The following is a 22328-nucleotide window of genomic DNA, read 5'->3' on the forward strand; positions in this document are numbered from 1 at the left end:
TATCCAGCAGTAACTTCCGCATTTCTTATATTTACCCACTCTTTGTGTATGTGCAAATTTAAAAAAACAAACATAAGGTCTCCTTTACTTTAAAATTTACCATTCCATAAATTCTCCACTAAAGTAACTTACACAGCTTCGAAGAGCAGGTTTCCCCCACTATCTGAAATTAGGGCGTTCCTATGAAACTTCATAAAACGAAATGGCATAAAGCAGTTACCATTAGTATGTAAAAATTTGAGTGTTCCCAGGCCCAAAATTCAATGTCCGCAAGTTTTTATTTCGTTCACCATGATCAAAACACCTAATTATGTTCGGTTTTATGCAAAGCGTTAACACCCTGACAAGTTCTTAGATTTTTCTGCTACTCTAGGACACATCTTATTAACAGATGCACAAAATAAACCGAGATGAAGCACAGATGCGGCCTGAAGCTCTGGCAGCTGAATGCCAGAATGCCGAGACCGGAGTGCGCTTCCCCGGGAAGAGCAGAGCGGGGTGGGGCTCCGGCTCCGGTGCACTCTGCCCCAGTAATGCCTGCTGCAAAACACATGCTGAATGCGGTTTTCACTTTTCTCCTTTCTTCATAAAAGGAAAATTCTCTTCAGATTTCTTTTAGTTAGCAAAAAGAGATACTGGGGTAGGTTTCATCGAAGTCCACTTCCACAAAGCGGGGGACAGCAGCCCCTGACTGAATGCGCGCCCTTGTTCTCCTGCACCCTCGCCGACAGCAGAGGTTACGACCCCCAAAAAATATCTGGCAAGCAATAAACTCGATTTTTAACTTCCATAAAAATTAAAATTTTGAAATTTTCCTTACACATTAACCATTTGCTTTTTTCACATGCATGAATTTTTTGTTCAGGGTTATCTGCCCTTTTTCCTATTGGGGCAGTTTATTTTCAATGGTTCTTAACTGTCCTTTGCATGGCAAGGGTTTATTAACCTCTGATCTGTCGTGTGTGCTATAAAGAGTCCCCCTAGACTGTGATTTGCTCTTCAATGTTGCTTTCTATTGCACATTTAGAAAACTTTATTTTCACACATTTAAATTTATCCATCCCTTACTTTGTGATTTCCGCTTCTTATTGTGTTATGCTGGGCAAGTCCTTTCCTGGCCCATCAAACGAACTTCTTGCTATAGTTTCTCCTGGCAGCTTTATAGTTTCACTTCTCCACATCCATCTCTAACCCATTTGCCTTTACTCCGGTTACACCAAGACGGTTTGCTGAATAATCATCTTTTCCCTACCAATTCAGTATGTCATCTTCAATACCAAATTCTTTGTACTCTAGGCTAGTTTCTAAAGGTTTTAATCATCTGTCTAGTCTTGTGCCTTCATCATTATCTTAATTTTACAATATTTTAGTGGCACAACGGCCAAGGTAAATGAGCGAGGCGTGGGTGGACGAGGTCCGACACGAGAGCAAGCACGGTACCTTATTGTAATACATGCCCTCTTCCGGCGAAAATTCACGCTTGAGCTCGTCACCTGTGCCACAGTGTGCCTGCGCACAGATTCGCATCAGTCTTCCCGTGTTACATAATAAAAGGGCAGCATTTGTGGCATCATCGATTGACTCAAAGTTGTGAATTCCTTTTTCAAAACAAGAAAAGCTCTTTTTCCACAATTGTTGCTCCGCAGTAGACACACTTTTGCTCACTTCATTAAAAAAAGAGAAAAAATTCCATAAGCAGACATCAGTCAGTGTAAACCCCACCAGTCTCGACGCGACGAGAGGAGCCTGGCAGTGACAGGGCGTCTGGCGGACGGCGGCCACCTGGGATCAGCAGCACTGACCGCTCTCGTCACACTTGTTCTGGACAAGACTGTGCCCTCCCGAACTCCCAAATCTGTGCTGTGGCCCTAATCCTAAATGTGACTGTATCTGGAGACTGGGCCTTGAAAGGGGTAATTAAGGTTAGATGACGTCTTAAGGTGGGGCCCAAATCCAACGTGACTGGTGTCCTTACAAGAGACAGACACCAGGGACACCCACTGAGAAAAGACCAGGTGAGGACACAGTGAGAGGGTGGCCATCTGCAAGTGAAGGACAGTAGCCACAGCTGATTTCAAACTCTCAGCTTCCGGATTGTGAGAAGTAACTGTTGTTTAGGCCACCCAGTCTGTGGTTTTATGTTACGGCAGCCAAGCAAACTAATACGACACTCGATCACAGCCTTCTTCAATATTAACCAGCTGATACTACAGCGAGCAAACAAACACATCTGAGCAAAGCACTATTTTACGAAGATTCAAAAGATAAGGTCCCATGGGGCTTTAAGAGGTGCAGTCTGTGTTTCACCCAATTCTCCAGAGTTTCTACCACTTTTCACACTCTTTTGCTGACTTCCTTCTCCAGAGGCACCTTAAAAGCACAGGTTCTTATATCTCAATGGAAGAAAGGGAGGGAGGGGGAAAAAGGAAGGAAGGAAGGAAGGGAAAAGAAGTGCGTGCATGTGCGTGCGTGTGTGTGTGTGTGTATATATATATATATATATACACACACACAAACACATATATATATACCAAAATTTTCTTACAAGCACAGGTTTTTCCACTGGCAAGGAACTCTCTGTATCCCCAATGTCAAGCACAGTTCACAGATCAACAAGCACATAATAACTCTTTCAACTCACCTGCTAGCCTCAGTTCCATCTCAGCCCCTTCCCTTTCTCGCTGTGTCTAGCCTTTACTTTCATATCCATTCTCATGGCTTCAACTATCTCCCCTATGCAGATGGTTCCCAGCCTATGTCCTGCTAACCTAAGCGTCCCTGAGCACATGTTGTAACTGGCTACTTAAATCAGACCTTTCACCGCCCTGCCCACAAGTACCTCAAACGCAACATGGGCCCAGCCAAACGCCTCATCTTCTGAATGACAGACCTGCTGCTACTCTAGCACCCACCAGACCGACACCCCTGGCTCCTTCCCAATGCTGCCTACTCAGTGGAGACAGCCCTCCCCTTCCCTATCTGCCCGCTGACATCCTACACATCACGTGCCGACTGCTCAAACTACACCTTCTTCCCCAAAGCCTCCCAAGAACCCCGCAATGTCAATACATGTCTCCTTTCCCCACTCTTCTGTGGTACTATATTCGTATCTGGCTCTCGACTCAGGGGAGAACCATATTTCAGCCGGCACATATCCAGCACCGAGCCTAGCAGAGGTTGCTTGTCCAATTCACCTTTCAACCCATCAGATGGAGGACACCGAAATGATGAATCTCAAAGGGAAATGCTTTTCCCTAATTTTATTTCTTGAGAGTATTTTTTAACAGAGCACCTCTTTATGACATAAAATCAAGCACTGCAGTTCTTTGATTGAACCGCAGAAAATCAGCGTGACTTTCTAATAGAACAAACAAGAAAACTCCAGATACTCACCTACTCTCTCACTCTGTAACGCAGCGGCCTGATTCATATAAAACACACCGATCTCGTTTCTAATGTTACCCATTCTCTTCAATACTTGTACATAGTGTTCTGGATTTTGGTTTTTTAAGTCACTAAATTGCAAGATTTCATTAGCGGCTTCATAACATTTACAACTAACTGAAAGTTGACTTTCTAAGTCTGTAGACAAATCAGTTGCCCATGCAAATCCTTAAAAGAAAAAAAGGAACACCACCGTGAGTCATGTATACCCTTCTTTAGTCTCTGAGTAATCTGGTATTGTTAAGACAATAACGAATAAATTCAATATAGTATAAACATACTTAGATTCAATCAATACACTTAAAATTTTAAGTATCAAAGTAGAGATCTCTTAATTTACTTAGAAAAACTACAATTTCTTGGGACATTAATATCTGATTAAATATTTTCCTGCCTGAAAATATCAATTACCCATACCTGGACTTTACCAGGTACACTTGCTTATCGGGATAGACCTACAGTTGTCCACTGATGCTGAGTAAGCTGTTTTTTTCTTTTGAATTAATAGAAACAGTTCTTGAAATGAAGCTCGAATCACTATTGTTACGTACATTACAGTTTGTCAGTGTAAGTCTGGCTCACTGGAGAAGGCACTGGATAAACTGTCAAAGACCTACATATGCCATCTAGTGGGGAATGGAGTACACTTGGGTGCTGAGCAAGTATCTAAGAGAAGGTCACTCTCACCAAGTAGTGTTCTAAATGAAAATAATATGATCCGGTGGTAAAAACACACTGAAGATTTTCTGACTGTTGTCTATTAAAATAAAATGATAATCTGAGAAACTTATAAGTAGAAGGGAAAAGAAAAGGAAGAAAAAAAAACAAAGAAAAAACTTCCCCCAATGCCTTTCTCTAGATGTTAACCAAAACCTTCTGGGAGGTGGATATCCTCCAATTACATAAACAACTTAAGAGTATAATTAAACGACTCCATGTACATTACAAAAGATCGACCTTCTATCTCATTCACTGCTTTAACTGCGGTGTGCTTAGAGCGTTGTCCTGAGCATTCTGCTGCCGTGAACTAAACCCTCCTGTTTCCCAGTTTTAAAAGCTGGTAACAAAAAGAGTGGAACACTCAGTGAAATATCTATGAACTAAGCTTTCAAAAAAAGATGATCTTTGTTTCTAAGGCCCCAGGAATCATTCAGAGGTAATTCAACTACTTATATTTTTACTCCTTTTTAAAAGAAATCATGGATTGGTTAGCTGACTACAAAGATTATCCAGAAAAACCTCATCAAAAGAGAAATGCAAGAAGTCAACACAATCGTCTTAGAGCTTATTTTATAGTTAGTACTAGATGTGTAATTACTAAAGCTATTTCAAGACCATTTTCTATACCAATACATAGGATCGTGAACTTAAAAATTAAAAAATAAATAAAAAGAGCAATATCAAAATATTAACATTTCTGCCACTTTTCTGGACATAGTCCAATAAACATAAGCTGAACTGGGTAATGCCAATGTGGATCAAATGATGTGTCTCCTGGCCCACCCTGACAACTGGACTCCCTGTGGAGGCTGTGTAATATCTCCTGATCCTCTTTCGTCTGATAATTAAACTCTTCGAGGTGGGCTGCTCTGTTGTTTGCATTCTGGGCCAGCATTAGCTGGATATCACCGCAGAGTGTCAAATATTGAGAAAGAAACAGCAGTACTTCAGAAAGCATGTTGGTGCAGAGGCAGCAGTAAGTATCTATGTGAAAAGAAGAGGAAGGAGAAAAAAACATAAGAGCATTACAAATTAATGAACACAGTAAGTATTAAGAAAATCGCTGTTCCTACTCTATATTTATTTTGTCAGATATTAAACACTGCTCCATGTATTTCAGAATGAAGACGTATTAAACCACTCAGAACAGAAAACACTAGATAAAATGCTGGAAAAAGTAGTTTTAAAATTAAAAATTATCAGAGATGAGTAAAATTTCACTGTCATTCAGATGCCTTCTCTGTCATCCCTTCCCAGTTCCTACCAAAATATATTCATTTATCGTGACTTACCATGGCTCTGCAAAGCTAATTTAATGTATCGTAACGCTCGTCCATATTTCTGAAGACTCATGGCAGCATCAGACAAAACATAATAGGCCTTCGATGACTTGAGAATCAGCTGGAGTTTCATTTTATGTTGCCAAGAACCAGGGATCATTCCAGATTGACTGGAATAATTGCCCTTCTGAAGGGAGCCCACTACGGCGTGGAGGGGAAAAAAGCAGCACATTTTATTTAAATATAAGTCTCACTGTAAAAAATAATTTCTGATTCTTAATAGAAACACTCCAGCCTTAGGTACTACTGTTACAAAAAGCCTGTTGAATACCGTGCTTTCCTACTTCACCCTCATGAAGCAAAATGACAGTGTTTCAACATACTTGCCCTAGAGATTTACTAAGGCCTCTGTTTCTCCGCAGCCATCAATCAACTCTGTCGTTTTCTTTCAGGGTCACTGACAAAACTCATGACTGACATTGGCCTCCTTTCTCCAGTCCAGGCGTCAATCTGTCAAAATCTTGACCTCCCTAAAGCACAGCTTTAATCATGGTGGAACCCCAGTTCTAAAGCGTTAAATGGCTTCTCACCACTTAGTAAATCACGTCCAAGCATCTTCCCCAGTTCCTAAGTCACATTTTTTCAGTTCACTTCCCTGAACTCCGCCCTACAAGCCATTGGCCAAAGTCAAGTTTACTGCTCACTGCCCAGAGTTGCCTGCTTTTCCTACTTCACATCTTAGCAGACTGTTTCCTCTACCAGGATACACCTTATTTAAAGTCTAGCCCATTACTACCTTCCTCAGCCAACAAACGGTCACTTTTATGCCAAGCACTATGCTAGGCACCAGAAACAATGACATGAAGTTATGTGGCCTCTATCCTTGAAGACATCTCAGACTAGAAGGAAGGGCTGATAACAAACCACAACAAAGTATAAGTGCAATTTCAGAGATAAGAACAAAATGCGACCCAGTCTCCCAGGCTCAAGATCTCTCACTTTTTTGATCAGTTACAACACATGAGTCCTTCAAAGCAATGAAGTCTCTATTACGTTATTTTTTAATACAAGTCATTCTTCCTCCTCTACTACACACATATTATGTGTGTGTGTGAGGTGTGAGAAAACCAGTGAGTAGATGAAGGTCTGGCTCACAACTGCACATGTGTAAAACTTAAAACACAGCTGCTAAGCCGTAGATCAGGATTCAGTAAGTGCTCACAAGACTGAATAGTAAGGAGTCAGGTCCTTCAAAGTGGGGACAGAGGTGAGCATGGAGATCGTGACATGAGCAGGATTTTCAACAGCTGAGACGGGGAGGGAGGAAGAGACGGAAAGCCATTTCAGGAAAAAAAAAAAAAAACCATGAAAAAGGCACAGAACTCTCTCACGCCCTGCTATGGTTCTCCTCGATGCATCCAGCTTCAAGCCGGGCACAAAGGAAGTACGAGGCAAACGCTGGGGACATATACATACTCCCCAACCCCAAATGATGCTCGTGAAGAGAAGATCCGAAAAGCACTTATAAGTAACTCAGAAGTAACAGGTAACTTGTAAGTGACATTTCCAGTTTATTTAAGTACCACAAGATGACAATAGCTAACATTTCTACGGTGCTTACTACATGTAGTGTTCTAAGCACTTTACATATGTTCTCATTTAATCCATTAACAATCCTTTAAGTAGGCACAATTATTGTCTCCATTTCGAAAGAAAACAAGGCTAAAAAATGTAGAACCACCAGGAGCTGAAACTAGGCAGTCTGGTTCACACGTCTGTGCTCTCAGACAGACGACCACTTCTGCTGAAGAGTGATTTGTTAGGAGAACCCTGCCAGGCTGAAGGCCGTAGTCCCACAGGCTCCTAGTGTGCTCGTTAGGGATACCCGTAAAGGATCGGAATGATCTGGCTGTTTTACATTTTGAATGAAAAGACGTTTTCCCCTACTTCCCATTCACATGATATCCTTTTTCTGAATTCCTTTCAATGAATGCCTTAACGACCTAAGTCTGCTGTTGATAAAAGACTAGTACATTATTCTACTGTAAAGGCCTATCTGCGCATCAATTCAACTTACTCTTGTCCAAAAACAGGGCCATCTGCTTCTCTAGACCCTCAGGACCCCCCCTTGTAGATTCATCTTCATACTTTAATGGGATCGGGGTGTTGGGGTCAGCTGCAGGAAGGTCACTTTCTTTTTTAATGCTGCTGTCTACGGATTTTAAACCCTTAAAAAAAAAGGAGAAACATTCACTAAACATGTAACTGAAGGTCAACTAGAAACTAAATATAAGGTAATCTCTGAATATGTTTAAAATTTATATTTTGAAAAAAGACTTAAAAAAACATTTGACTTAAAGAAATTGAAAAAAACTAATTTTCACTTAATGCTTAAAGAGTAAAAAGGTCACAGCAGAATATCATACAGAATAACATTTAGACACCACTAAACAAGTGCTATTTACATATCAAGTACAAATTTCACTGAAATAATGAAGACTAAACCAAAACTCACCTCCAGAACGTAGCTAAGCACCAGTCTACAGCGCTCTTCTGTGTCATGGCAAACTGGAAATGCACAACTGGGCTTCAGAAACAAACGTTTGAAGTTAGTACTATGCCATCAGTGTGACGAATTCCACAGCTCTCATCTCTTGGCAATTATTAAAACTGTACCAATCCATAATTTCGAAATTGGCTCACGTATTCGGTTTAGTGAGATAATGTACTTAATGATTACATTACAGCGATGATTTAGTTGCAGATTAAACTGATATAAGATTAACTGACAAAAATCTTAAAGAAAGACCTTGCATCACATATGTTGCTTCAATAATTGTTACGACAGAAAAGGTACACGTGAGTGGTCATGTCTTAGAGAAGTGTGCATCTAATTTCCTAGGGCAGCTCAGCTTCTAATTAGCACCGATCCCTGGTAACACCACTTACAATATCAGTTTAGCAGTAAGTTAACGAGCATCACCAATGGTTTCATTGTGTAATTTATATGCTTAATTAGGAGCAAAACCAGTGAACGACCTCCATCTACTAAGTGATATTGTGTGCAAGGGCCTCTGGGAGGCATTTCACTTCGCTGAATCCCGCGAGGCCGGAATTACTGCTCTGACTGTACAGAGAAGCACGGATGTTCGGTCATCTGTCCCAGGACACAGCGAGTGAGGGCGGCAGCTGTGGCTTTGGGGCCACGCTGACTCCACGGTTCGAAACATACACCAAGAAGGCAAAGCAAACCAGACACGTTCACGTGCATACTACGACTGCATTTTCTGAGTGCTTCACATGTTGATAAAAAGCATTGTCTCTGTAAAGAACTGTAAACTAACATATCACTACATCTTTAATTATCATGTAACTGCCTCATAAACTCCTGGTCTTGTGTTACAATGCAGTTTCCCAAATATATGTCACTTTTAGAATTAATCATTTTGTTTACAATCAGAAAAACTTTTTACTCCACTGTGGGGTTCAGGCTGAGAGAGCACTGAAATTCGGTTGGACAGTAAATAACTCTGTCCTGCAGTCATTTAAATGTTTACCGAGCTCTAAGTGTTCGAGACATGGGAGACACGAGAGTGTCCACACCTTCACCGAGCCTACGTTCCAGTAACGGAGACGAACTCAAGAACGTCAGGCGCAGATCATCTCTACGAGGGAGAGAGAAAGAGCACGCTTTGGCTAGCATGGTCAGGGGAGGTCTCAGAGACCTTCGGTCAAGGCTTAGAAAAGGGCAGCCATTAAAGGATCCGGGAAGGTTAAGTTCCAAGCACAAGCAACAGCAGATGCCAGTGCCTCACATGGGCGTGACCTTGATGAGCCCGAGAGACAGGAAGAGGCAGTATGGCCGGGTACAGGAGGGAGTAAAGGGACAGAAGGGCAGAAACACAGGCAATGTTTCAGGTTGACAGAGAGGTATCCTCTGAAAACCTATTTGGATGTACAGTTTCCAAGTAGGAAAGTTAAACTCAGAAACTAAATTAAGAGATGATTTGTAAATATGACGGTATTTCAGTCCAAGGAACAGCCGGAGCTCTTTCCAGGCTGACCTGGATCTGATCACAGGGAGGCAGGACTGGAAAGTAATTAATGTAGAAAACTGAAACCTAATTATACTGTCTGGAAAAAGACTGATAGTAGGAAGTCGATACGACCCACACCGACAGGACCCTGATGGGGAAGCAGTTGTCGGAGTCTGGCTGGCCTTGACCAGGACAGACATGTCTAGTCGACATGATGTGGGCCCAGTCACTGAGAAAGTACCGTCCTGCAGCACAGGGACAACATACCAGACCTCCCCACACATGAACCAACAAGCCACCCTGCCCAGGTAATCACTAAAACACCGATGTGTCCACTACAGGTCGGCATGCAGGTCTAAGTCTCAGAATTCATAAAGCTAATGATTACTTGACTCTGGACCATGCAGGAGTTATTGAAGTAACGCCATCTTGTGAGAGGCTAATTGTATTCAATCAATAATTATTTGCTTTTCCATTGATAACACTGCAATATAAATTTTAACACGCTTACTCTGATCTGATGGATGGATTTGTATTTTTCTGGAACCGACAATTCGCCAACAGACTTAATGATGGCTACGGCTTTGTTATCGTCTGGCGGGTCGGCGCTGGTGCCGTAGGGTCCGTTTTCATCGCTGTCCGGCGTCTCCTCCTCCTCTTCACTGTAACTTTCATCAGAATTCTCGTTTAAAGGAGATTCTGAACTTTCTTCTTTTTTAGGTTCATCCAACTGGAAAAGTTCTGAAAGCATGTAATTGGCCGAAGCGATAATCTTATAAAAAGAAAAGGAAATACGTGTGGCTGTCATGAAAACTGGGGGCGCTGAGGTGGAATAGTTATTACTGTGCTAATTCTAGGAGGCCCGCAAACAGTGGGGTTCCACCACAGCCTGTAACACATGCAGACATGCTCCCGGTTCAGTTACGAATTCCCTGGACTCTGAAACATCCTCATGGGCTGACGTGCTTGTTTCCAGAAATTATTCCATCCCCAGCCCTCTCCCTTAAAGAAGAGAGTATGCATTTCACTAGAGACAGAAGTTTTTATGTAAGGGGTATCGTAACTAATATACTAGCAAGATATCACTCCCTATCAACTGAAAAACCAGAATTTCTCTTCATAAGCTATAAATTAAAAGTTATCTTACAGACAAGTAACATTTACTACACAATCCAGGATGACTCCAAGGGAAAAACTCCCAATAGCTTAATGAGGAAAAGTTTATCCTGGTACCTCTTAAAATGGTAATGTATATATTGCCATTTATTTCACTCTATTATCTGTTATTAATTCTTAATCGCAGACATGTAATAGGTGTAACATTATTTTCTAACTTTCACATTTAATGTACACTAAATGCCATCTCTTTACACCATTTAATGTACACTAAATGCCATCTCAATCGGCATTAGATATTTCAATCTGAAACTTGTCATTTTTCTTCAAAATAGGTTTTCTCTTGGTTTGGTCTCTAGAATAATCTTTATTTCTAAACTGGATGTGGCTATGATAAAAACTTAGATCTGAAAAAAACTGTATATACTACATACCTTCTCCACTTTAAACTGGCTACAACTAGCCTTATACCAAAAATACAGTTGTCACACTCAGACCCCTGAGAGTACGGGTACTGTGAAATTGTGGGGCACGTGACGGGGGATTATCTTAAGAGATGCCTTTATATACTGAAGTTCGGGATGTGAACCCTACTTATGTTAACAGTGGTTAACGAGGTCCATTTGCGTAAACAGATCTTGAGATACTGTAAAATCGGTTTCCACCTCTAAGTGGTGATAAAACAAAGGGAAGAAAGCACTGCAACGGGCGCTACCTTTACAGGACAGTGCGACTCGAGGAATACGGAACACGAGCCACGCGATATTTTAAATATTCTAGTGGCCGTATTAAAAATCTCGTGTAATCAATTTTAATATAAGATCCGATAACCACAAAACATTACCATTTCAACATGCAACGTGTACACGCAATCTGCAAAATTCTGTACTTTATACTTAAAGCACATCTTAGTTCAGAGTAGGTACATTTCAAGTGCTCACCAGCTACATGTGGATGTTGGCTACCATATCAGACAGGTATTTACAGATTACGAACCAGGCAACGATTCTCTTGTCAGAATGCTAGAACTTTTTTGAGAGAGCATATACATGTAAATCTTACTTGAGGATGCCTGCTTTTGTCCAACAGTTTAACACAATTAAGAAGCAATGTTCTAATAGTCCCATAGTGTTTCTTATTTTGATTCTTCTTCATCATCATGTTGCAAGCAACCCTAAAAAAGTGTTTAAAGGCCATAAGAAACAACTAAATGTAGTATTTTACACCCCCACCCAAGTTTATTTTGGTATAGTCTGTTGTATGTGCATATGTGAGTGCGTATACACATATGCATACATACAAACATATATACTTTGTTTTTTAAACTATGAAAAACTGAAAGTATTTAAAAACCTTGGCTTAGATAGTGTGGCTGTACACTTTAAAATTTTACATAAGGCTACTTCCTCATCTTCACTCCTTAAAGCACTCACTTATATAAGAGAATAGCTACTGGCATTGTGAATGGATTTTGGTATTTGTCTTCAGTTTCTTCACAAAGAGTAGTGAGATCATAGAGCTTCACTATGTCACTGCCACTTGCTGAAAAAACAAACACAAAAACAAATAAACTTCATTTTACAGCAGTCGTTCGAATCAATCACTCATCCGAGAATTGGCTCACCTTTAAATAGCCAGTAGGTATGCCCTTCTTTGGTACAATTCGATTTCAGAAACGATAAAATATTCTGTGCAATGTCTTTTATGACCTTAGTAGAAAAATTAGAGTTTTCCAAATTGGGGATCTCTTCTGTCTTTATCATTTCATACTTCTGTAAAACACAGAAGACAGTTTAAGAGAAAACCTAGGCAACGACATGTCTCTTATTAAAAAGCAAGCAAATATATCCCGCAATTAGAGACCTATGCAGCATGAACGAGATTTAACCAATGGTTTTCGATCTTTTTAACCGCTCCAACATTGCAAAGGCATCGGACACATCCTGCAGGCAACGCCGCCGATCCACCAGGAGTCACTCTCAAGGGACAATCATCACCTGATCTTGCACCACAATTTTAGGCACGATCTTATTTCTGTTCTCACATGGAACAAACTGCACAGAATACTTTCTTCTATGCTACCCCAGTGGTTTGCAACTGAGAAGACGGGAAATGAAAGTAGGCTCCACGCAGTAAGCTCTCCCCCAGACACTAGAACTGCCTGGGAAGTCTCCCCAGGAGACAGTGCGGACTCTATTCCTTTCCAGAAAGGCAGTGTGGGGATGGGGTGGGGGTGGAGGCGGCAGTAACAGTACAGGCTGCGTGGACATTACTGCCACTATTTTTAAAGCACCTCCGTATTTTTTTGTAGCTTGTCTTCTGTCCACACTTCCCTAAACGCCTCTTACCACACTTTCTCAAGGACTGTAAGACTAGAAACTTCAAATCAACTGGAAAATAAGACCAAACACAGTCTGCTAAGGTTGATTTTCATCCTTCTTGGTTTTCTGAAGCCCCGAACTGCCATTTCCTTCCTTAACATGCTGTTCCTGGGATTTCGCACGGCACTGCTCTGGATCTCCCCAACGTTGTCCAAAGCCCTCTCCTTTCACCCCTACAGGGAAAGCGCCAATGGTTGATTTGAACAGATTCCCTTGGTGATAAACTCCAGCAGCATGACACCTCCGTTTATTTCTCTAGCCCCATCTTCTCTAATGCCTGCAACTTCAAAATGCTCACTCAAATGCCTTCTTCAAACTGAATTCAAAATGAAAACAAATATACCGCCTTCCCTGCCTAAGCCAACTCAATGTCCCCATCTCAGGCAACGATACCCCCTTTATTCTAGTCCCTGAGTCGCTAAGCCCTGAAATTCCCTTGGACTTGTCTCCCTCTCCCTCACGCATGGCTTCTCAACGAATGTTGCCATTTAGAGTGATGGTGTTAGAGTAGGTCTCAAGCAAGAATGCAAATCGGAATCATGTCTGAAGCCCTCGTCTATTCTAAAACACAGGAGACTAAAGCAGGTATAGTTTTGAAGAGTTCACAAGTGATCCTGATGCACACTGCAGGTTAAAAATCACTGAGCTGGAGTTCAATGGGTAAAGCATAGCCTCAGCCAGGTAATAGGTTCAAATACTGACACCATCACTAACTAGCGATGTGTCCTTGGGCAACTCACTTGAACTTCTGATATTCAAGTTTCCCTCCCCATCAAGTGAGTAACAGTATGCAAGCAGCTAAGAGCTGACAGGAGCATCACATAAGGTAATGCATGTATGCAAAGCACTTAGCAAAATGCTTGGACCAGAACAAGCACTCCATTAAACGCTGGACATTATTTCTGTTGTCTATTCTTAGTAGTTCCTGTACAGCATGAGTATATTGCACTACTTGCAAAAGCAGAGCAATGTCTAACCAACCTCCTTGTGTCAAGTCCTCCCCGCTGTCTGTCCCTCAGGCCATCTCCGAATCAACAGCCTAACACACTGGATTTCACGGCGCAGGCGCAAAGCCTCCGCTGACTCCAGAGTACCAACCGAAGCAAGTCCAAACTCCTTAGCTCGGCATTCAAGGCTATTATGTGCCTACAACTTTTCTAATCTTTTTGCTACTCTGCTGCATGAATCCTGTGTTCCCTAACTGGATTTATTATCAATCCCTTCATGTACTTATACTAGCCTCTTAAAATCTGTCCCTTATTTTTTGGGATACTATCCATCATTCAAGATTCAGTTAAGATGCCACTGTTTCCAGGAAGTATTTCTTTCAAATCAAAATAGAAGTGATCGCAGCTTCTGTGATCACCCAGACTTCTGTGTGTTCTGCCTTTCTAACGCTTCACCCACCGTCTGCTACTTCTTTGCACAGTTATTTCCCATCAGATCATATATTTCTGAGTAGTAACCAAACTTCATTTTTTGTTTTACCCCCAACATTTATAATGGGGACAAGTGGCTCATAAATAGAACATGCTCGACAATTTATTATATAAGCTATTCACTTTATGCGATTACTACTGTGGCCTTTCCTAAAACTTCACATATATTGAGTAGATATTTGTGTAGTGAATAAATACCTCCACTGTATAGACACTTTCAAGAAATGACCATGGGTTCCTGGCATTAAATTAGAGTTCTATGGCTATAAATGTAGGTTTAGTCTACTTAAGACCTTCTCACAGATTACTTATAAAATTTTACTCCTGTAACATCTAGAATTCTATCACCAAATCAAATGTAAAAACACTCAAATTTCAGTTTATTCACAGCTACTTTCCTTGTCAAAAATACACTTTATTATTTAGGGGCCTTAAAAACGTCGGGAGGTACTCCCTACACCGATTTGCACTTGAGCGATCATTAATGAGGTCACACTGTATCTTACCTGTACAATTCCATTTACATGAAAACACATCACGAGCTCTGGTACGTTGCATATCAAGTTGTCCAACCAATAGTCAATTCCAGTTAGCACATTAATTGGTTTGTTGTTATCCCTAAAAATACACATTTCTAGTGTTATTTGGTTTAATTAAGATGTTCCATAATGAATCATCTGAGACTTATTTCTCCGTTTAACTATTCTAGCCTACACCCCCCTTGATGGAAAATGCCATCTCTGCTGGTTAGATGTGCACATGTAGCTCACCTGTTGTGTTCTAGTTAACATCTTTTCAAAAGCTTTGCTTGGATTTCTAAACTTAGGGTACCTGTAAGTTTTCAGTAAGAACAGAAAATACGGCATCAGGTGACTGTGAGCCTACTGCACGCTCCTCATACGGCCTGAGGTGAAGGACTGACCGCCAGGCAGGACAACGCCCCGGCCAGAGCTCACGCTGGCCAACGTGAACACACATGCCTGGAGCACTAGGAAAAATGCTCAGTGGGAAGCTGGGACAACGACCTCTGAACGAATTAAATAAACCCAAGGGCACCTTCACAAGTTGTAGATTCAGACCTGAGACCAGGCCCGCGTGACAGGTCTCTGACTCCATCACCAAGGAGTACAATGAAACCCGAATGCCGGAGGCTCAGCGGTCACTGATGACAGTGCCTTCCTAAAGGGGCCATTTCACTTGGCGAGGGAAGGGGAGAAGTGAAAGAACCTAGAACAAGGTGATGATGCCCAAATAGGTAAGTGAAAGCAGATGGGACTCTGCTTCCGAAGGAACAGGATTCTGGCTCACCTGAGACGTAAGCTGACTGCTGGATACCTGCCTCCTCCAAATATGGGCATGTTGGAGCCAACCAACATATGTATATCTTCAAATGTCCACAAAATATTCCGAACGAAATCATTTTTAAGACCCTTTAATTTAAAATGAAATAGGAAAGATTATCATAAAATAAACAAGAGACCCACAATTTACCCCCATGATCCACAGAAAGACTAGAAAAGAGAAAAGACAAAGGAGACAAAGTAAGATAAACTAACAGAGCTGTGAGATCACACAGATGTTCAGAAAGCGATTCTCAGGATCGAGCAGATTTCTTCCCTATGAATTCCAATTGAGATAGGTCTTTAAATAACGAAGTAGACTGGGGACCGGATGTCTCACCCTGGACATCCTGGAAAGCATACCTGACTGTTCTCCCCGTCATTGAATAAAGTAGTCAGGTTTTGTTCTTTGGGCGCTGAAGCCACATGCCCCACTATGTATGAGGGTTCAAGAGGCTCACTTCCCTGTGAAAAGTGCAAGGAGAAGGAGTGATTCTGCTGCCGGAATTTCTTAAAAATGGCCTACTGTTCAAGAGAATCACCTAAACATTCAAGGCAGACACTTCAATCTACTTTTGTGAACCAGGGCTAAGAAATATGTTAACTCTCATCCCTGGTAGCTTACTACAGCTCCTAACTATCACAGCTACTATAATAAGCTAATCACATTTAGATCTTACTGAGAAAAGATTTTAGCTTTTGATCAAAGTTTTCTATTTTTCTTTTTTTTAGGTGAAGCTGAATACCATTGCTCTTTTAACCTACCCCATCGCTAATGAATTAAAAAATTCCTAAGAAACTCCAGTCACATTTTTGAGACACCCATCACAGTAATTGCCTTTAGTTTTGCATTTCCTAACGTGTTTCACTCAATACTGGTCCCTGGAATATCTGGTAGACAATTGCCAGAGTAAGCTTTGGAAAATGCTGCTTATTGTAGACTTGCTTTTGGAGAGCAACGATGCTTATTATCATAAAAACACTTCTAAGAAGGCTTGCAAAGGAGAAATCTATGTCGCCTCTATGCAACCCAATGTTCTCATAATCTAGAACACTTTCATTCTTAATACATTCTGCAGGATAGACTTTGGAAAAACACTTTTAGGAAGAGGAACCTTCAACAGCGGGTAAACTCAGTCCACCACTCGATTTTCCAACCATCAGGACAGCTGCCACTAAGAAACATTAGCGCTCAATGCCAGCGCCGCAACAGACCCGACATGGGCACGTGCTCGTGCGAGCACCCTGCTTATTCCACGCACCCGCCTCACCGCTCGTCACCTCTCCCAAAAGGATCCTAACAGAACTTCAAACTTTTAAATTTTATTATTTGTTTACACAGACAAGTTATCAACTCTCAAAATTATATTTGCAGGTAGCTGCTTTAGTGAGAGCTGGGCTCTAGGTTACAATGTTTTCAATAAAGGTTTGGCCATACCGAAAACACCTATTTCACCTATTTAAACTCTATTATTGCTTAACACAGGTCTCCAACTGGTAGCATAGATTTGTGGAACAAGAATTCATGACATGACAGCTTGCCAACAAAAACAAATCTCTAAATGCTGAAATTTAGGTTGTACAATATGTTATACAAACATTCTGTAAGAGGCTATTTTTATGGCAGGCTAGCTCTGCTTAGAATATGCCATTGCTAAGACAATCTCACTGCTCAGAGGCCTTTCAAACGTGTGTGGACACATGGGTACAGTGGGTACCGCTGTAAGGACGGGCCTCTCAAGTCAGAAAGATCAGGGTTTGAACCCTAACTCAGGAGTCACCAACTGAGTGACCAAGGACAAATATCTATTCTATGAGCTTTGGTTGACTTATTCATAAAACGATACCATCAACACTTAATATATATGCAGTTCCAAAAATGAAGAAAATTTAGACATACATACACACGGCATAAAGTTCACAGCATAAGAGGCATTAACTAGATGCCAGTTCACTTCCCCCACATGCAAGTAAGTCTACAGGCCCTTAAAAGCCTCCATGATCTTTCTTAGTGACCCCTACACAAGGTAAGGAAGGGATGGTACAGCTTGGGACAGGGGGAAGCAGGTGGTACGAGACTAGTATTTCCACTTTGCGGTCTTTTTGTAATGTGTGGGTTTTGAAGTCAAGGAATATTAAATGAACCTCCTCTGGTGACATTACATATAGGAAAGTGCATAAAACAAATAATACAATGTGATGACTACTTACAAAGCAAAGTACCCGTGTAACCATCACCTGAGTCATGACATGAGACCTTACTGGTACCCAGCACCATGTCCCTCTTCAGTCACACAACATCCCCACCTCCTGGTGGTTACCGCTATGTAATCTTGCATAGTAATTACTTCCTTCCTTTTCCTTATATTTTCCTAACTTGGAAAAAATTTAAATTCATTACATAGTTTAATGAGGTTTATCTATCTTAAAACCTACTAATACTAGAATCAAGTTAAATGCATTTGCCTCCTAGTAACTCTATAATTTGTGAAGATAACAATTTAGATGAATAATGTTCAGTATGTGAGAACACACAGCAATAGGAAAAACACGATTTACCAAATTAAAGATCTTATTTTTTATCTCCTTGGAGTTTGTCAATATATTTTCCTGAAAATAGACATGGACAATTTACATCTGTGAAATTATTTTTTTTTCTTTGATAGACACAAATAATGACAAAACCAAACAATCAGTAAGAAGAAACCAAGACTATAAGAGACAAAAGAGACATCTTCTATTCTCTCTCCCTTTCTTAACGCTTTATAACATTAATGAGGATTAAATCTCAGAAACTTCAGCCAGAAAAATCTTAAGAGCAATTTTAGGCCTAACAATCTGACTAACAGTTAAGGTAAGAAGATCAGGATTTGTTACAAACAAGTCTGTCAATCTCAACATTTGATAGGCATTTACTAAATATCTAAAGTTTAAAATATACTATATCACTACATTATATAACTCTTATGACTTTAAAGAGATAAGCAATATTGGTAAACATATTGGTGAGCTATTTTAAATAGTGGTAAATTTTTAAAAATATTTTGAATTATTTAAATTGAAAAACCTGATCTAGCCATTCGTAATATCTTATCAATTCTATCTCGAAAAAAAAAAAAAGTTTTTTTTTTTAACTGCTAGACATAAATCGGTAGAACGCTTTTTTGCTCCTGTCCATCTATTTTAATTAACAAGATGGCTGGTTTTGCCCTCTGAAATGAGTTCACTGCGTTCCCATCTAAGCACTAACTAACCTGACTGGAAGCACTGGGATCTTCAGAAACGGAAGAAGGCATTTCGAAGGGGGCGGGCCACGAAGCCCCATCCGAATCATTTGTCTGACCTGAGCCGGATGGTTCCTGCTGTTCTGCAGCAGATGGAACGGGCTGAGCAGCTCCATCGCCATTGATACTGGCCAAATCAGAAATACAAAAGACCACGTTGTTACTAAAGTAACTTTATGTCATAGTTGACTTGTTTTTAAAAACTGGACTCTATAATCAAGCATAAATCTTATTTCAAAAAAAAAAAGAAATACAAGACACTGAAATGTTAACAATACCACAGTGGCAAGCCTTAAATTATTATTATTTCTGGCTTCAAATTGAAGTTTAGATCGGAACTTAATTTTTCCGCTTAAAATAAAAATAAACAAGTCACCAAGTACCTGTAATATAAAAACTTGGAAAGAATAGCCTTCTGATACCAATGCTCTTTGCTCTTTTTCTTCCTCTGCCACTTCTGATCAATAAGTCTTTGATAAAACTCTTTCAGCCACGTCCAATCACCAGTCTGAATAACATAAGAAATGGATAGATACAAAACAATGTTACCTATTACTCTTTAACAGGAATCACTATTTTTCGAATACTGTTTCATAAACACGTACCAGAACCCTTGTGTTTCCTGACTCAATTCCTATTACCTTTTTAGGAAATGTCCCCGTCTTCCTCCTCTCCCTAAGCCAGGCTAGGGGAGGTGACCTTTCCCCGTGATATGTTCTTTAGTGCCTAAAATAAGCCCCACTATGCACATTGTTTAGAAATTACCCACACATGTGTTTATCACCCCAAAACTGTAAGCTGGTAGGGAGCAAGACTGTGTTTATTCACTGTCGCATCCTAGACCCTGCCCCGTGACTAGTACATACATAAAAATCAAACTGAACTGTGGTCTTTTCCATGGGAAAAGCATTTACTTTAAATGTTAATTTAAATCACCCATACCTTGACGTCTTTTATCAAAGCATTGCAGGAATAGTCTTTAAAGTGTAGCCTATGGGACCATGAACTATTTGCAAACAGTCCACAATAAGTAGAAATGGAGAGTAGGCCTTGAGACACTACAACATGATTATACTCTACAAAAGCATCATCAATGCATTGGGGAAAAATAGTCATTTATCAACACAGTTTGAGAAGCTCAGCTGTAAGAGAACCAATCAATTCTAATAACCATGTATATAACTTTTAACATTTAACAATTCTAATAATCAGGAATAACTTTTAACATATTTCACATTTCCTGGCAGCCTTGTTTCATGAGACTCTCTTTAATGGAGACATCAAAGTGTTTGTCAAAAATTCTAACTAGTTTCTTAAATTTCAGATTTTTCACAACTTTCTAAATTGGCTTCATCCTTTTCCTTGCAAGAATCCTGGCTATTGGTACCAATAAGGTTCTTCCCCGTCCTCTCTCTATTTTGCCTTTATCACAGCTTTTTTATTTTCAGAAAAACTGATCATTTCTCGGGCGCTGAGGTATTCAACTATGTTCCCACTTTGGCCTTTCTGAGAAACAAACCCATATTTCTAGTGCCCCTAAGTTGTTAAAATAATGCTTTTCTGGTCGTTTTCCACAGAGAGCGTTACCTGAGATGACCTCATGAAGAGCTCCTGGATGTCCAGCTCGTCCAGCAAGAGGGTCCTCCCTACGCGGTGCACGGCCATGCTCACGTGGGACTTGCTATAGGGGATCTTCAGGAGCTTTTTTATGTTCTTAAAAACATTAGGAGGAAAAACAGTTTAGAAAGACTTTTTGACTGTGATTTGGAATCTTTCAAATTTTAACTTCATTCAATTTTAAAACGTAATAAACTTTACTTCCCTACAGTTATATAAACTGTACTTTACACAAAGAGCTAATACAAACACATAGAAGGCAGAGCTTTGAAAGCTAAATCATCTACACTTTACAAGTCATACTATGTTAGTGTAAATGACGGTCAAAGACTTAGTTTTACGAGACAGAATGTCCTAAAGTTAAGTATGTGTACGTCACACTGTTGCACTGACCTAGGCTTTTAGCATATCAGATAAAATTAACCAACTAAGAAGCAACAGATTTTGCTAGAAGCATCATTTCTAATTCTTAACTGATAATATACTAAATTACCCCATTTGAATCACTTCAACTGCTATTTTTAAAACACAACCATCAATATTAGTATTATTATCACTGCCAGTTTTAGAGATTGCTTCTTCCTCTCTAAAGAAAGGAGATGTGGTAAAGAGTATTACTTTAGTAACAAAAAAGGTATTTGATAATCAGACACTTGTATACTTGTATCTTACTTCATCAGTAGTTTTTCAAGGCTACGGAACAGAGCGTGTGATTTGCCCAGCACAAACACCCCATTCCACTCCCCCGTGAGGACACTTACTTCAGAGTCAGAGACAACATCCACATCGTTTCCCACGGAATCAATGAAGTCATATGCCATACCGAAGCTAACAGGGAACGAAGGCCACAAGGTCATGCTCAACGATACAGGCAGAGTTTACAACAGAACACTGTATTTCACTGCTTCTAGGATATACATTTTCTACATTCTGACATCTCTGAACTCAGTATGCCTATCGCCATTGTAGTTAGCCAGTTTTTCCTTCTTAGTGGTATATAAAATAATGGTGTTAAAATCAATAGTATCTTAGACTTGATAAAATACAGTAATAATTACTAGAAGAAATTAATAGGAAATACCTAGAATAAAGACAATGAACAATTATTTTCATTTTTGTGATTAAAAAAAAAAAACACAAAAATCTCCAAGAGAGAACAGCTCATTTTAGTGAAAGTTCATTTTAGTGGGAAGATAAGAAAATAAACCACCAGGATTCTAGTCTCTGGGACTGTGTTCCTAGCAATATACAATACAACTCTTTTAAAACACATATGAAAAACGTGCACCTGACCCCAAAAGTCAGTCAGAATGAGAAAAATATATATTGTGCCAGGTACCACGTGAGGCATATCTATAATCTACAAGCCTGGAAAGCAGCTGATGTCACCATTTTTTTTTTAGTTGATAATTAGCAGAGAGCCGGAATACTTACCTAGGACTGCCTCACTTCAAAGCAGGTGCTAACAATTTAACAAGTGGTCTAGACAAGTTACTTAACCTAAGCTTCATTTTGATGTGAAAATTAGTGAACAGTACCTAACTCAAAAGGTGGTTGTGAGAATTAAATGACATAAACATACAAAGTACTCAGCACAATATGTGTACACTCGATATACTTATTTAAATCACCTCGTTACATTTGTGTTGACATGTAATTTATTAAGCCAT

General features: G+C 40.1%; 1 protein-coding gene across 3 annotated transcripts in view; it reads right to left on the reverse strand.

Moving 5' to 3' along the window:
• Nucleotides 1-22328, reverse strand: part of EDRF1 (erythroid differentiation regulatory factor 1) — a 34685-nt gene that overhangs the window by 10258 nt on the left and 2099 nt on the right. The window contains exons 3-19 of one of the 3 annotated variants that reach the window (XM_039836007.1): nt 21420-21486; nt 20629-20754; nt 19425-19549; nt 19012-19168; nt 16121-16222; nt 15726-15847; nt 14924-15035; nt 12222-12369; nt 12031-12139; nt 11660-11771; nt 9993-10211; nt 7960-8031; nt 7522-7672; nt 5457-5645; nt 4948-5148; nt 3394-3612; nt 1441-1664 (exon numbers count right to left, since the gene is read on the reverse strand). In XM_039836007.1, coding sequence (XP_039691941.1) covers nt 1441-1664; nt 3394-3612; nt 4948-5148; nt 5457-5645; nt 7522-7672; nt 7960-8031; nt 9993-10211; nt 11660-11771; nt 12031-12139; nt 12222-12369; nt 14924-15035; nt 15726-15847; nt 16121-16222; nt 19012-19168; nt 19425-19549; nt 20629-20754; nt 21420-21486 — 2455 coding nt within the window. Of the gene's footprint in view, nt 1-1440; nt 1665-3393; nt 3613-4947; nt 5149-5456; nt 5646-7521; nt 7673-7959; nt 8032-9992; nt 10254-11659; nt 11772-12030; nt 12140-12221; nt 12370-14923; nt 15036-15725; nt 15848-16120; nt 16223-19011; nt 19169-19424; nt 19550-20628; nt 20755-21419; nt 21487-22328 lie in introns of all 3 variants that reach the window. The other 2 variants (XM_039836006.1, XM_039836008.1) reach the window with 2 other exon arrangements.

This window comes from Pteropus medius, unplaced genomic scaffold, assembly GCF_902729225.1.
Source record: "Pteropus medius unplaced genomic scaffold, Ma_sr-lr_union100, whole genome shotgun sequence".
Classification (NCBI taxonomy): Eukaryota; Metazoa; Chordata; class Mammalia; order Chiroptera; family Pteropodidae; genus Pteropus; species Pteropus medius.